Below are 15,938 nucleotides of genomic sequence, written 5' to 3' on the forward strand. Positions count from 1 at the left end.
GTGGTTTGTCCTTTCCTTGAAGACCATAACTCAGGAAAGTGATACCCTGACACGCAAGTGAGTTGGAGGCTATGCAAGGTCACGGCCTCATTTTCTTCTTCAGCTCCTCTTGGTATAGATGAGGATGAGAGGAGATAGCCCTGGATGCAGGGAGAGGCCTTAGGCTTTTTAAGCAGGTCTCAGTTTGAGTGGGTTAACATCCTTAAGGATAAGTAAAAATTGAGGTAGAGAAGAACCTGTTTAACCTAGTCTCACATATACACAAATCCAATCCTGATCTACACTGGGCCCGGGTGGCTCTGGAGAAGAAAGTGAGTCTGGTGACTTTGCACTGCCCACTCTAACTCCAATCCAACTCACTAGCATGTCATAGCATCATCTCCCTGCCGTCATGGTCCTCTTTGAGAACAAAAGACAAAGCCTATGAGAACTGTCCTATTGAGGACCCAATTGAACTAGTCAGTTGTATAACACAGCCCTTTCATCCTTCCTTCCTTCTTTCCTCCTTCCCTTCCTTCTTCCCTCCCTTTCTCCCTTCCTTCCTTCCTTCCTTCCTTTCCTTCCTTCCTTGCTTCCTTCCCCCTCCTTTCCCTCCCTCCCTCCCTTCCTTCCTTTCTTCCCTCCCTCCTTCCTTCCCTCCTTCCTTCCTTCCCTCCTTCCTTCCTTCCCTCCTTCCTTCCCTCCCTCCTTCCTTCCCTCCTTCCTTCCTTCCCTCCTTCCTTCCCTCCTTCCTTCCTTCCCTCCTTCCTTCCTTCCTTCCTCTCTTCCTTCCCTCCCTCTCTCCCTTTCTTCTCTCCTTCTCTCCCTCCCTCCCTCCCTCCCTTCCTCCCTCCCTTCCTTCTTCCTTCCCTCCTTTCCTTCCTTCCTCCCTCCCTCCTTTCCTTCCTTCCTCTCTCCCTCCTTTCCTTCCTTCCTCCCTCCCTCCTTTCCTTCCTTCTCTTTTTCCCTCCTTCCTTCCCTCCTTCCCTCTTTCCTTCCTTCACTCCTTCCTTCCCTCCTTCACTCCTTCCTTCCCTTCTTCACTCCTTCTTTCCTTCCTTCCTTCCTCCCTTCCTCCCTTCCTCCCTTCCTCCCTTCCTTCCTTCCTTCCTGGTATCATACTGTTACCTGTAGGAGCTCTGCCCAAAAGAATGTAAATTTTGGTTTTTGGATTGCTGAAATCTTCCAAGAGATCTTGGGGTTTACTAGCTAGATTACTTTCTTAAGGACTATGCTTTAATTACTCTGGCTACCATTGATTGGCCTACTATAGGTCCCCAACCAAGCCCCAATTGGTCATTCTTTGGCCCTTCATTGCCTCAGAATGAATGTAAATAGCAATTATGACTAGTGGATAGCCGTTGTGATTTTTCCCAGAATTCCTCATAATTATTTTAATAAGAATGGGCAAGATTTTCAGGCAATGGGTGGGACTGGAATCTTCCTCCTTAATCTGCATTAGAAGTGAGGCAGAATTGGCTATAGCACATATGCCTACAATGAACCTTTATGGCTACCCATTGACCGAGAGAGTACTAGACTGGGTTGCTGTATAACTGGGTATTGTTGTGATCTTTTTAACATCAGTGTTCCACTAGGAGTTACTGTGTGACTGTGAGTCATGGGACAACACAATCTCCAAAGCATAAAAATAGAAGACAAGTACTCTTTGTCTTAAAGACCTTCATAATCCATAGCACCTCCTGTAATAGGGTAGTCTCTTGACTATGGAGACCAAATGTGGATCACAAAATAGTATTTTCACCTTTTTTGTTGTTATTTGCTTGCTTTTTTTCCCCTCATTTTCTCCCCTTTTGATCTGATTTTTCTTGTGCAACAAGCATGACAAATGTGGAAATATGTTTAGAAGAATTGCACTTTTAACCTATATTGGATTACTTAATGTCTAGGGGAGGGGAGTGGAGGAGAGAAAAAAACTTAGAACACAAGGTTTTGCAAGGGTGAATGTTGAACACTATCTTTGCATGTGTTTTGAAAAATAAAATCCTATTATTATAAAATTTCCAATGTGATAGTTTCTTCTCCATCTGACAGCCTGCCGATAAAATAGTCCATATTAGAGGTGTCCTTGGTCAAATCTTGCCTATTCTGAGGTGCTGGGGATGAGCTGGGGGGGGTAGGGACCATGCTTTTTGTTTCATCTGCATTCTCCCCACCCCATTTCTCCTCACTCCCACCTACCCCAGACCTCCTGCTAGCCAATACCACTCTGTACAGAAACACTTGAAACTTTCTGGCTTCCTCCTTTTGCTGTTTTTAGTCAGCCAGCACTTGTGGTCTCTCTACTAAAGTCTCAGATATTATACAACTAAGGAGGCTTGAGATATGGGTCCTGGGTTGGGCAACTCGTCTCTTGTTTGAGGTCTATTCTACCTTAATACCAGAGCTGCTGGCCACTAAAGAGAATGGCTTGTAGGTTATGAATTTCTTTTCAGCCAGATCAAACTGGATCTATTCTTTATTCTGCATTTCCCTGTACTTCTGTGAATATAGTGATATCAATGGGGTTAAAATCGATATATCGGTGTTCGGGATCTTGCTTCAGTTCTCCCTGCTTTCTTTGTACCTTTGCCTAGAGGGAACATCTGCTTATGGGTGCAATTGCAAACTCAAATGAAATGCTGTCATGAATAAAATCCCGGAAGCATATCTATTCTTACATTTTTATCATTTGTTCATTGGCCAGATCATTCTTTTGTAGGGTATAAATCAGAAATATTTATTGCAGAGTAATTAATAGCTTAAAGGACATTATCGATCTGCAGGGAAAGGGTAAGCACATGAGATTAAAACAATCCAATTCTACCAACAAAAATCTAAAAGTTTTGGAAGGACCATGAGGCGAATACAGATGGCAAACAGTTAAAGCACGTGGTGCATTATTAATAGTATCCGAGAATCGATTTTTTTTTTAAGTTGGAAGAGATGGGAACAATTATTTAGTTCAATATCTTCATTTTACAGATAAAAAAAAAACTGAGAGCCAAGGAGAGGAAGTCAGTTACCCAAGTTCCCAGAACTATTGGGGGGCACGCCCACTGATCGTTTGATTCCCTTCTGGTCTTGCACATAAAATTGACATTCTGAATTTTATAGAAAAAATGTTTGCAAGTCTTCCAACTTCCCACTACCTGCCCAGGGTCACACAGCTAGGAAGTGTTAAGTCTCCTCACATTTGAACTCAGGTCCTCCTGACTTCAAGGCTGGTATTCTATCCACTGCACCACCTAGCTGCCTTTATTTTCAAATCTTTAATTGATCCTAGTATGAAATGGTTTGGGGTTTGTTCTGATGTTCTCATTGAAACAAAGACAAAGTTGCTTTCCTTCCAAACTCAAACCAGAAGTAATTTACAGCCCCTTTGAATAATGGAAAAAGTTATCGGAGAATCACAAGATAAATGCTTTAGTCACCTAAATGCCCACACTGCTGAAAAGAATTCATGAACCTTGCCTCTCAACACTCAAAAGAGGAAATTCTGATTTCCTTTCAGTTAAAAATAAGTGCCTATTTCCCTGTGTGGCTTTGAAGTACACAAAGCGAGAGCCCACAGAGATATTCCGAAGCACAAAGTCAGCCATCACTTTTCAAAACCAAGCCTACTGTTCTTCTGGGCCATGGATCATTCCCAGACAGATCTAGAAGCTGTGCACAGGACGCTCCCCACTGGGGGTTATTGTGTTACTGGCCAATGTTTCCTCAAGTGTCCCTCCAAGCACGTGCGTGGGAGAGACCTGCACCCAGGCCCACCTACACACACACTCCAAACCAGGAAAGTGAGACACAGCTTCTATCTAGGGCTGCTCAGTGTGCAGCCCACAAAGGCCCACGGGTCCACGCTGAGGGTTTGATTGGTGTGCCAAATTTTGGGGTCTATTGACTTTGGTGGGCTGTTTCCTCTTGCAAAATAGAATAGTGCCTGGAGCAGGAAGGAGAAAAAGAAAGATTCGGCAGTTATGGGGATCATAGGATCCCAGAACCAGAAAAATCCATAGAAAGATCAGTAATTCAGGGATTTCCATGATTTACAACCAGATTTGTGTCTCTTTTTTCTTCACCTCTCTAGGCCTCAGTTTACTTGTCTGTAAATATGGGATTGAGACAAGATCTATCCTAAGACTTCTTCCCACTCATGAACTATTATGCTAATCCCCTAGTCATTTTACAATCCAGGGAGCTGAGGAAGGCAGGAAAGCAGCTCCTCAATCCCTAGTCTGTGGCGGAGGCAGGCCCAATCCAGCTCTCTGACTCCCAGGTCACTGTACCACACCACTTCCAACATAGCTTGTCCTAAGATGCCCTTCAGTCAGGCGTGTCCAAGGAGGGGGTGACCAACATTCAGCAGCCTTACTTTTCAGCATCCTCAGCACTCATTCCTCCTTTGACTGGGCCCACTAGAACCTAATGCTTGCATGTGGCAGCGGGTTAAAATTTGTCTCTCACAGGGAATAAAGGGAGCATGACTGGGGTTTGTAGACACGTTAACTAACAGAAAGGATCAACTTTGCTCAGTACCCTGGTTTAAGTTTTGCTTTTCCATCAGAGCCGATGATATTCCGGTGTTATTAAAAAAAAACAAAAACGGGGAAAACAAACACCTTAAGGGGAAGGGGCACACTCTAAGACATTCCCACGGAGGGCACTGACCCCACAAAATCACTTCTCCCAAGTCAGTATCGGGGGGTTTGTTGTCCTTTCTCTTAACTTTACTAATAACAGTATCGTAGAATCACAGGGCATTAAGTTCCTCCATGATCTGGCTCCTACCTCCCTTCCCAGGCTTATTTTGTATTCCTCAGTTCTATTCAGGTCACACTGATTTGCTAGTTATCTGCGGTCTAAAGCATCCCATCTCCACATGTCTGGAACATGCTTCTTCTCCTTGTTTTCACCTAAGAAAAATCTCATCCTTTCTTCTAGCTTAGCAGCCATCTGCTCCATGAAGCCCTGGCTAATGTAGCCCATTGTTAATGTTTTCTTCCCTTAAAAATATTATTTTGGGGGCAGCTAGTTGGTGTAGTGGATAGAGCATCGGCCCTGAAGTCAGGAGAACCTGAGTTCAAATCTGGTCGAAGGCACTTAACACTTCCTAGCTGTGTGACCTTGGGCAAGTCACTTAACCCTGATTGCCTCAGCAAATATATATATATATATATATGTATACATATATATATGCTCTTTTTATGTACTTTTTAATTCATTTACATGCCTTCACTGTCCCCTAGTAGAATGTAAACTCAAGGGCAAAGAGTGTTTGGTGAAGGCTGCCAGGTGGAGCAGTGGATAGAGAGGTACACAAACGGTCAGGAAGACCTGAATCCATCTTCAGACACTTACTAGCAGTGTGTTTGCTTTGGTTTCCATGACTGTAAAATGGCAATAATAAAACACCTACCTTGCAGGGGGGTTGTAAGTAGTAAATGAATTAATATTGGTAAAAAGCATTTATCACAGGAACCGGTACATAGTAGGAACTTATAAATGCTTATTTCCCTCACTCCTAGTTTCCTTGTCCTCATAACCCTAGCACTTTGCATTAATAAGTGCTTAATAATTGAATTGACTTGAACTTTGGAGTGGTAAGGGACCATGGAGTTTATCTAAGTCAGGGACCTTAACTTTTTCAATGTCTTGGAGCCCTTTGATGTTGGACTGGCTGGACTTCTTCTAAGAGTGTTTGTAAATAAATGCTATTTCAGCTGACACTTAGTGAACATGAAGAGCTTATTTGTTTTTCCCATGCATGTTCTCAGATTCTTAACTATCCACCGATCCCCATTAACCCCCCAATCTTAGCCAATTTTCTCATTTTTTCAAGGTGTGGGAACAGAGGCCCAGAGGCACTGACTAGCCTTATACAAATTCCTGGAAATATATCACCTCTGCACTTGCCTCTGTGGCCTCGGACATCAAACATGATGACTCTACAGGAGGCCGAGCAGCCCGGGTCCTGGAGACAAAGTTCTCACCCCTCTTGGCTATTCATTCACTTTGGTTTAGTGGTTGTTCCACTTGAAGAGAGAGCCTTAGTTTGTGTGTGTGTGTGAATGTGTGTGGGTATATAGGGGCCAGTGTGGGGAGGGGAGGCTAGAAGGATCTTCGGGGAGAAGGCTTCCCAAGCAAAGGCACCACAGACATGCCCAGCAGATTTCAGTAAGAGGAATACCTGAGGAATTTTATTTTATTTTTGCACTTACACTCAATCATGCCGGATATTATTTTTATTCGTAATGAAACAAAAACAATCTTAAGCATAATACAACAAACCATACCTTAAAACTAAAAGGGAGAATATGCCATTAAAGTCAAAGACAAAGCTACTATTTGTTTTTGTCTATGGGTTGATTCTTAAAAAGACAATGAGGTGGACCTGACACTCCCCTGATTTGTCTGGATTCTGTGAAAGGAACACAAATCCCTGCTTTCCCAATTCTTCTAATTCTTCTGATATACAATTCATTTAAAAAGATTACTTTTAGACACATCTACTTTTTCCTTCACATAGTTTATTTGTAAGGTCTACTTATCAAAGGGGATCTCCTTTTCTGATTTTGTCAATGTTATGAAGGGGGATTGCCTCCTTTGATTGTTGTCAAGCCATTTTGTCATCCATTTTTTCCATTTTTTCCTTTCACATTGTCTCCCCTCCAGTCCCAAGAAATTTTTGATAAAGTGTTTGTTTTTGGTCTAAAAGAGATAGCCAAATGACCATTCTTTTTAATAATATGTTGGCTTTGTTAAAATAAAATTATTAAATTGTCCCCCCCCCCCCAAAGGTTACCTTTATTTGATCTTCACAATAACCCGTAAGAGGCAGTATGGGATAGTGGTTAGAACACTGGACTTGTTTTAGGAAACCCTAAATCTGGATCCTCTTGGATACTTATTAGCTTTGTGATTTTACCTTTAGAGACTATGTCCCCGGCTGTAAAATGGGGATAATAATAAGAGCATCAACTTCCCAGGGTTGTTGTGAGGATCCAGTGAGATAATGTTTGTATGGTGCTTTGAGAATGTTAGAGCACTGAGTTAATGAGTTTTATCATTAGGTAGTACAAGGATTATTGTGGCCACTTCATAGACACCTGGGCTAAGGCTAAGCCAAGGTCACACAGTAAGGGGCCTGGCCAGGATTTGAACCAAGTCTGAACTCCAAGGTCAAATCCCCTGTAGTCAGTTAGGTAGTTTGTAAGTTAGGCAGCCACCATTTGGCCTTCAGGAGGCCCTGATGACTGACCAGCTCCAATCCCCTGCTATTTAATATAGATTGAGTTTTTCCTTACTATAGGTCCCCCTCCTTTTTTGTATCCCCAGTGGTACTTTAAAAATACTGCATGATGACTTGCCCGAATTCCCATTTCAGATGGAAAACTCTGAGGGCAGAGACAATATTTCCTTTAAAATATCCAGCTCTACAGTAATGAACTGAACCAGCTACACCCAGCAAAAGAACTCTAGGAGATGATTATGAACCACTACATAGAATTCCCAATCCCTCTAATTTTACCCACCTTCATTTTGGATTTCCTTCACAGGCTAATTGTACACTATTTTAAGTCCGATTCTTTTGTACAGCGAAACAACTGTTTGGACATGTATACATATATTGTATTTAACTTATACTCTAACATATTTAACATGTATTGGTCAACCAGCCATCGGGGGGGGGGGGGCGGGAAGGAGGGGAGAAATTAGAACAAAAGGTTTGGCCATTGTCAATGTTGTGAAATTACCCATGCGTATATCTGGTAAGTTAAAAGTATTAAAATATTTTTTAAAAAATATTCAGTTCTATTTAGTCATATTTTAAAGAGGGCTTTAAAAATATATGGGCAACGAGACTAATTAGATCTTGCCTGATGGCACTTTATCATTTCTGTAGGACAACAGGAGTAGAATATAAGCTAACTAGCCATGCTAAGCCAGTGAGGAGCAGGGGCCTGTACATAGGAGGGAAATCAAGCTGAGGAAATGAATTGGAGGATTGTTGTTCACTCTTCACCTTCTATAAGGATCGATGACATGATGAGGATGATACCTTGACATGTGGAGAAATGGAACCTTTTTTCTCATTCTTTTCCTAGATCTCCTGACTAATCTGACATAATTTAGTAAAACAAAGGAAGCAAGATGACACGATAAGGAGAGTGTTAGACCTGAAGTCAGGAAAATATGAGTTCAAATCCCTCTTTGGTTTCTTTCTAGTTGTGTAAACTCTGGGAAAGTTACCTAACCTTTCAGCCTCAGTTTCCATTTAAATGGAAAATCAAAATCAGATTAATACCTTCATCAGAGTTGATTGTGAGATAACATTGATAGAGCCCTAAAGAAAACAGATGTATTCAAAGGTACCCAGGATCTGCTTGTCCTAAATTAGCAATATTTTGGAAAGGACTCTGGCTCCTTTTGCAGTTCTTGGGATAAAACTGTGTGAGCCCCAGGTGCTGTGGGCAACTGGAATTGGCCTGCAGATGTGGAGTGATTTCCTGGGCCTTTTAGGGTGTTGCTGATTGAAGATGGAGACCCTGGTGGCAACTGAACAGATGAGCACAATTCCCTTTGTATTCTGTGATTTCTAGTGGTTTGGGTGCCATAAACCTGGTTATTAGCCCAAAGGATCATGGTTTTTTAAGCCCAAATTGAGCTAGCAGCTGTCCCCTGTGTGAGTTTGCTATGAAACATTCGGTGATGCTGTGACCAATGGCAAAGAATGAGTGTGGGGGTTACTTCTATGTCCACAGCAGAGTCGTTATTAGTGAATTTGGGGATGAGAGAAGAGAGTAGACATTCTGTGGGGGAGAAGGATCTCATCCTGGGACACATTCAAGTCCCTGAAGGCTGCCTCCTGCTAAAGTGAGGGGGCTACTTGGGTGGGGGAAAGCTGATACCAAAGAGAGGATGTATGCTCTGAAGCTGGTGGGTCCCACTGGAGGCAGAGCCAGAAGGATGGGGGGGGAAGGGGTTCACATGACTGCCACTGGAAACTCCCACATCACCTGGGTGGGGGGGGTCAAGCCTGGCTCTCCCAAGTGTAGTTATGGTCCTGCTTCAGGGATCGTCCAAAAGCTTACTGGCTCTAGAAGGCAGATCTCTGCAGACCCCATATTTTCCTGTCATTTGGCTTGGTTTTGCTATTTTTACATTTAAATTTAAATTTAAATTAATTCAATGAATTAATTCCCTTTGACAGATTTTCAAAACACGTAGGGCAGGGGTACAAAATTTAAATTGTACATAAAGACCCCCATGGAGTGCATAATGACTTAGAAAACCATATTTTAATATCATCTATGTTCTATGTATTTTAATGCATTTTCTGAAGTATTTCAGAATTAACATTTTCATCTGATTTAGGCAGCCCTTTCTCCTCTCTGTTGTAGAGCACAGGACCCCAAAGGCAGTGACTGTAAGTGTACAGGTGATGAGTTAATCCCCTAAACTTGCTCTTCTAATCCAGGTAGGTTTCTCCTAAATAATCTTGCAAGCACTCAATGTCCCACGGAGCCACGTGCTTTGGTTGTAATGAAAAGACTCATTTTTCTTTAATATGTTCCCCCCAAAAAAATAATATGTCCCCAAAACTCAGACACTGAAGTTCATGGGTGATTTTCAAACATTTAATCAAAAAAAAAAAAAAAGTCTGACATTTTAAAGGTTAGATTTACAAACTGGATGTGTTCTTAACATTAGCGATTCTTACTTATTATCTAAGAAAAAATAGGATTTACAAAGTTTGTAACAATGTACTGAAAAGGTTTTGTCCTAAGGGTTTACAGCGTTTTGTAAACAAATATCCAGTTTACTTGCAACTGACCATAGTGACCACAATGGAATTAAGTGTACAAAAACACGCCAAAAACACAGTTCTCTGGAAATGTACATGCTACTCGTGGCGGCTTTTACAGCGACGTTCTTTCTGTTAAAATCATCGTCGAAATGGCGATCACTGTGTGCTCCGGGATCTCCACGACAGAAAGCTGAAATACGTGTTCCCAGCATAGCAGATTGTGACCACAAAGGCAAAGAACTGTGGGAGAGGAAAGAGATTAGAGTGGGGTGTTATAGAACATCCTAATTCATGAACTTAAGGATCTGTCCTTCCTTGACTCACACTTTAGCACTATGATCTAGTCAGAAACGACTTTCTTGATGCAAGTCTCTGAGTTCACTGCCTGTTTATCCCAGCTTCAGTTTTGCTTTGGGAAGAGTGAGACCATGGGTAATTATGCATCAAATGGTTAGAGAAGGTGGGGACCATCTCCAGTGGTCCTGACCTATAGGTGGCCATTGGATCCAGATGGCCCTGGAGGGGAAAGTGAGGCAGGCGACCTTGCCCAGCCCTCCCTCGAAGGACAAACAACAATTTCTGTGGGTGGGAGTAGGAGCTGCAACGCTGGTGAACCAACAAGAACCGGTCAGTTATTTCTTTCCTTTTTCTTCTTTCCCTTCCTTCCCTTCTCTGTGTCCACTTAGGACACATACCATACCTCCACCTACAGGTGCTCTGCTCAAAGAAATGTAATTTTTTTGTGATTGCTGAAATCTCCTGAGATATCTTGGGGTTAACCAGCTAGATTCCTTTCTTAAGGATTAGGCCTTAAATCCAAATCACTCAGGCTCTCATTGATTGGCCAAGTCAAACGCCAGTTGGTCACTGTTTGGGTCTCAATTTACTCAGTGAACACAAATAGTAATTGTTTCTATTTTGTCCAAAAAACCCTCCCCTCTCAGATTGATTTTTTTTGACTAGGTAAAAGAGGCCATTCTCTTCCTCATTTCTTACCTCGTCTTCATCACTGATTGGTTGTTGCCCCAGTCAGACAGGTCAGAGACCTATGGAAGAGGTTAGCTTAAAAAGGCCAAAATCTCCCATTGTGTGCAGGGCCTGATCTACGTCTGGCCACTGGACCCAGAGGGCTCTGGAGAGAAATGTGACTTTGCCCAACCCTCCCTCACTCAAATCCAATTCACTTGCACATCACACCATCATCTCCCTAATGTCCTCCTCTTCAAGATCAAAGAAGTTTTATCTATCATGTTATTTCATTTTCCTCATCTGTAAAATGGGGATAATAAAACTGCATCGTAGGGCTTGTCTTGAAGCTTATAAAGCCTTTGTGAAGGCAAGATCAAATACTATGGGCATTTTTATCTCCATCTTTCAGGTGAGGAAACAGAATAAAATGACTCATAGGCCCTGAATAAATGTTTATTGATTGTTCAAGGTCACACAGTAAGTGGCAGATCCAGGATGTGAAACCCAGTTTCCAAACACCCGCCTTCCCCCCAGTGTTCTTTCCACTGCACTTCAGCTGCCTACAAAAACAAATGCAATCAAACTGATTTTGCAAAATTTGGCTCCAATGGGGATCACAGATTTCCTGGAAAGCTCTTTCTTCATATGAGACAAAGTTTAACAAGAAGAAAATCCACATTTTAAACTTTGCAGTCAGTTTTCTCATACGTCTCAAGACATCTTCTCTATCTCTGATCTGTGGTGTGGCTCCCACACACTGTTGTTGATTCCCAGAAGTCTGCTGGCAAGGACCATAGTTGTGGCTTAAATATAGAGGGGTCTAGAATAATTTTCCTCCTCATCTGTCTCCTGCTTTCCCAGGTTCTTTCAGGTTCCAGCTAAAGTCTCATCTTTTAATGAATCCTTTCCCAAGCCCTCTTCATTCTAGCTTTTTCCTTCTCTTATTTGCTCTTTATGCTGTACAGATTTGTTTACAGGCTCTCTCCCCTATTTGATTGTAAGTTCCTCAAAAGCTCTTTTTGTATCTCAAGCCAATTTCTGGCATATCATTGTTCATTTTTAGTCATGCCTGACCCTTCATGACCCCATGGACCATATCCCACCAGGTGCTGTTATCCTCCACTATCTCCCAAAGTCTGTCCAAGCACATAAATAAATAAATGCTTTTTGACTGGCTTTGGTCCTCATGAGCAGGGCTATAGGGACAGGTGGGGAGGGGGACAGAGGCTCTGTGCACTGTCGAGTGTCAAGAGATGGAGAAAGCTTACTTACCGAGGAGGCGGCCCAGCTGTTGTAATTGTGGCTGTCCCTCTCTTTGGTAACCGAGGAAGCGTCTACGATGGCGGCAATAAGGTACAAAACAAAGGCACTTCCATTAAAGCAGAGGCCCTGTGTGAGACAAAAGAGAGGAGGGATCAGAAACACGTGATCTTCAGGTGAACATGATGAATATGAACCCAGGTCTTGTACCTGCAAGCCTAGGGTACTTTCCACTTCAATGGGCCTCCCTCAGTAATTAACAGTAGACTTCCATTTCATCCAGGGCACCCAATTTTTAAACAGACAGGAAGACTTGAATGGACTGATTGAGCAGGAAAGGAGAAACAGGAGACCAGTAGACACAATGCTGGACTGCTGCCAAACTCACAACTGACAGTGACCAATTTTGGTCCTAGAAAGAAGACCCATGTCTATCTTTTCTCAGCAGGAAAATGAGGAATTATGGATGGAAAATGTTGCATAGATTGTCCGACAGTTGTTTGCTCACATTTTTATTTTGAGGAATGATTCAATTTTTTTGGAGGGGGGGAGTGGTATGATGGGAAATGAGTCTGGAAAAAAGACAAACAAGACAGCTGAGGAAGAAGCTATTAACCACCTTCTGACGGTGAGATCACAGACTAATATGCCAAACGAGCCACAGTTTTTGAACTTAGCCAATGGGGAAATTTGTTTTGCTGGACTTTGCTTATGTGTTACAAAGATTCTCTCCTTCCCTTCTTTCTTCCCTCCCTCCCTCTCCAGAAGATGTGAGATGGAAGGGAGAAAAAACAAATTCTTGATAATTAAAAAAAATTTAATTTACAAATGGCAAAAGCAGCATAGATTAGGAAAAAATAAGCAGACTCTTTAACCATAATAGGAATGTCAGAGAGAAGCTAATAAGGGACATGAAATAATGGGAGAAAGTCAAAGCAATCACCAGCTTCCTGAGGACTCTCTGCTAATGTATTGTACCAGACAAATGACTCCTGTTAAGTTACCATCTGTTTCTGAAATCAACTTTTCTGTACTTTGGAGCTTCAATCAGCTTTAGAGCTGAAAGGAAACTGGCTGAGGAAAATCCGTTGGAGCAAGAACCACCATTGTTGGTCCCACAATCTTCTGAGCTGGGGGTCTGGAGAGCTTAGAAAAGACCTGCCTATTTCACACATAAGCAATGCATTATGAACAAAAAAGGAAAAGTAGGAATGGAAAGGGGTGGGGAGAACCAGGTATCTTGGAAACATAGCTAGTTCCAGTTCTGTGCAGGAAAAAGCTGAGTCCCCAGAAGGGGATCAATAGATACGGAGGGGTGCAGACATTAGCAGAGTCTAGATTGGGTTCTTGGTTTTGTGAACTATTTTCTCCCTTTATTCTTTATGGCCATTTGTTTCAGGGGAAGGCTGACTCAGGAAGGAAAATGGGGGGATCTACATGGAAATCAAGGCAATATAAAAACTAAAAGTATCTGTAGAAAGATGAAATTTCCCCAGTCAGCAGCTTATAGACTTTCCATGTTTGGTTAAAGGGTTGTTCTTTATAATACCCTCCTCTGCTGAGAGAGGCCTTCTAACTCGAGTCCAGAGTTCGAGAAGTCACGCTGACTTTTCAGTTCAATTCAATCCAATATTTATTGTGTACTTGATGCATACCAGGAACTGTCCTAGGTGCTGAGGATATAAGGACAAAAATGGCTATATTCTGGGGGTCCTAAGGAGGGAGAGGAGGCAAATGCAAACTAATACAAAGTAATTTCGAGGATGGCTGGACCTTAAAGGAAATGAGGAATTCCAAGAAGTAAAAGTTAGGATGGGGAGGGCATTCCTGGCTCGGAGCATGGATTGAGTCCGAATTGGATTGTCATGTCCCGGGAGCAAAAGTAACTCAAAAGGATTTATTGACTAGAGTAGAGTCCAGGCAGTTAATCACGACAGAAGAGTATTTCTCCCTGTGGTTGGTCTGCCTAACTGGCACATGCTCCCCAATCAATGCTATGTGGTGGGAAAGCAGAGTGTTAGCCCTGGCTCATTTCGATTGGCAGCTGGGAGGGCAGACGCAGCAGGGTTTTATTCCAGGCAGCACCTGGATTCACAAGAGGCCAGGGCTGCTGACAACAAATGAGATCAGGGAAACAATCACAAAGCTATTGGGTTTGCCAAGCGAAGAGAGCTCATCAAGATGGCGGGTCTGCCAGCAGAGCATCCTGCTCAGGATGGAGCCCCGTTCAGTGGCCAAGGGGGTGGATATCGCTTTGTCTGCACAATGGTGGCTAGAGGGAGTCTGAAGTAGCTCATTTATCACAGAACTGTGATTCCCTTCACAAAGGGTGATACGAGGGACCAGTTTTAGGGTCTAGTCCGAGATACTGCAGCTACTCTAAGCTTGGGTACAGTATGAACTTTGGGGGGTGCTCACTTTCCTCATTTAAAATGGAACTACTAACTTGTGCCATGGACCACCACCACCAATGGACAAGACTGACTCATAGACCTTGGGAAAACAGGAAGCGGTTTGGACTTGGCAGTGGGAGAACCAGAGTTCCAATCTCAACTGCAGCATTCACGCCCTGTGTATTCATGGAAAAGTGCCCACCACCAGGCCTCGAATGGTTACAGCAGCCATCACTCCAGAGGGTCAGAGTGAAGGTGAAGTTGGAATTATTGCTGCAGGTGACCTTGACCCTTTCTAGCCCGGGAAGTGGACTAGAGGAATAAGTCATTTCCAATGAGCTCCAAGTAGCAATTTCTTAATCTCTCCTTCAAAAGTGTTTTGTGTGTGGGGACGGCTACACATCTGGAGATAAAGGGACAACTGATTTTCCCAGAAGGCATCTGGGGCACGCCCTCAGTTCAGTTTTTAGGGGACCAGCTGGTGCTATTCCCAGGCATCTCCCCAGATGAGATCCTTAGGATGCCAGGGTAAAATCTTGGGATAAGCACAGTCGTAGAAGTGCAGCCGGCCCCATTTCTCAATGCCCCTTTCAACATGAAGATGCAGACTTCCAAGAATACCGACTCCTCCCTATGTCACAGGCCACCAGGCACCTGAGGGACCAGCAGGGAGACACAAGTACTCTCTTCTTTGGTAGTTAGCACGAACGCCAGGGACGAGGGCTTCCTCAGAAGGGGAACCAGATCAGTGGTGGCGGTCCAAGCCTCCTACAGTGAATCCCTGACCTCCAAGGAGGCACAAGTTGTCTGTCCAGTTCTATTACAGCAGCCAGGTCACAGAGCTCCCTCCCTCCCTCCTTCTCTCCTTCCCTTTTCCCGTCTCTCTCCATCTCCGAAGCTCCCCAGCCATTCAGGCTGCCACAAGGGCAAGACAAGGCGTGCTGTGCTTGACCTGATTCCACTTCTTTCTTTGGCCTCGGTACTAATGCCAGCCATGTCCCAAGGCTTCTAACAACAGTGCTATGATGCCTAACAGAGTCAAAGAGACGGGCAGTGAAGACTGGTTTAATTTCATTTTATCAGGAGGGAGGGCATTCAGGTGTTGAGGTTATTGACAAGTTGTAGTAACAATTTTTCCTCTGAGGCAATTGGGGTTAAGTGACTTGCCCAGGGTCACACAGCTAGGAAGTTTTAAGTGTCTAAGGTCACATTTGAACTCGGGTCCTCCTGACTTCAGGGATGGTTCTCTATCCATTGCACCACCTAGCTGCCCCTCCACTAACATTTCTAAAAAGCAACTGTCGGTCTGTCTACCTACCTTCCTATTTATTTATTCCTATTTATCTAAGTGTGTGCGTGTGTGTGTGTGTGTGTGTGTGTGTGTGAGAGAGAGAGAGAGAGAGAGAGAGAGAGAGAGAGAGAGAGAGAGAGAGAGAGAGAGAGAGAGAGAGAGAGAGAGACAGAGAGAGACAGACAGACAGACACACAGACAGACAGACAGAGCCAGAGAGAGACAGAGAGTGCGCTAA

At 43.4% G+C, this 15,938-nt stretch overlaps 1 protein-coding gene and 1 long non-coding RNA gene across 3 annotated transcripts in view; one reads left to right on the forward strand and one right to left on the reverse strand.

The window, feature by feature from the left end:
* The window catches only part of LOC141542630 (uncharacterized), a 68,597-nt gene that overhangs the window by 945 nt on the left and 51,714 nt on the right, over positions 1 to 15,938 (forward strand). The gene's annotated exons all lie outside the window — the stretch shown is intronic.
* CMTM8 (CKLF like MARVEL transmembrane domain containing 8) overlaps positions 9,604 to 15,938 on the reverse strand; it is a 64,382-nt gene continuing 58,047 nt past the window's right edge. The window contains exons 3-4 of the mRNA XM_074267189.1: positions 12,029 to 12,145; positions 9,604 to 10,027 (exon numbers count right to left, since the gene is read on the reverse strand). Coding sequence (XP_074123290.1) covers positions 9,944 to 10,027; positions 12,029 to 12,145 — 201 coding nt within the window. The 3' untranslated portion in view covers positions 9,604 to 9,943. The remainder of the gene's footprint in view (positions 10,028 to 12,028; positions 12,146 to 15,938) is intronic.

This window comes from Sminthopsis crassicaudata, chromosome 5, assembly GCF_048593235.1.
Source record: "Sminthopsis crassicaudata isolate SCR6 chromosome 5, ASM4859323v1, whole genome shotgun sequence".
Taxonomy (NCBI): Eukaryota; Metazoa; Chordata; class Mammalia; order Dasyuromorphia; family Dasyuridae; genus Sminthopsis; species Sminthopsis crassicaudata.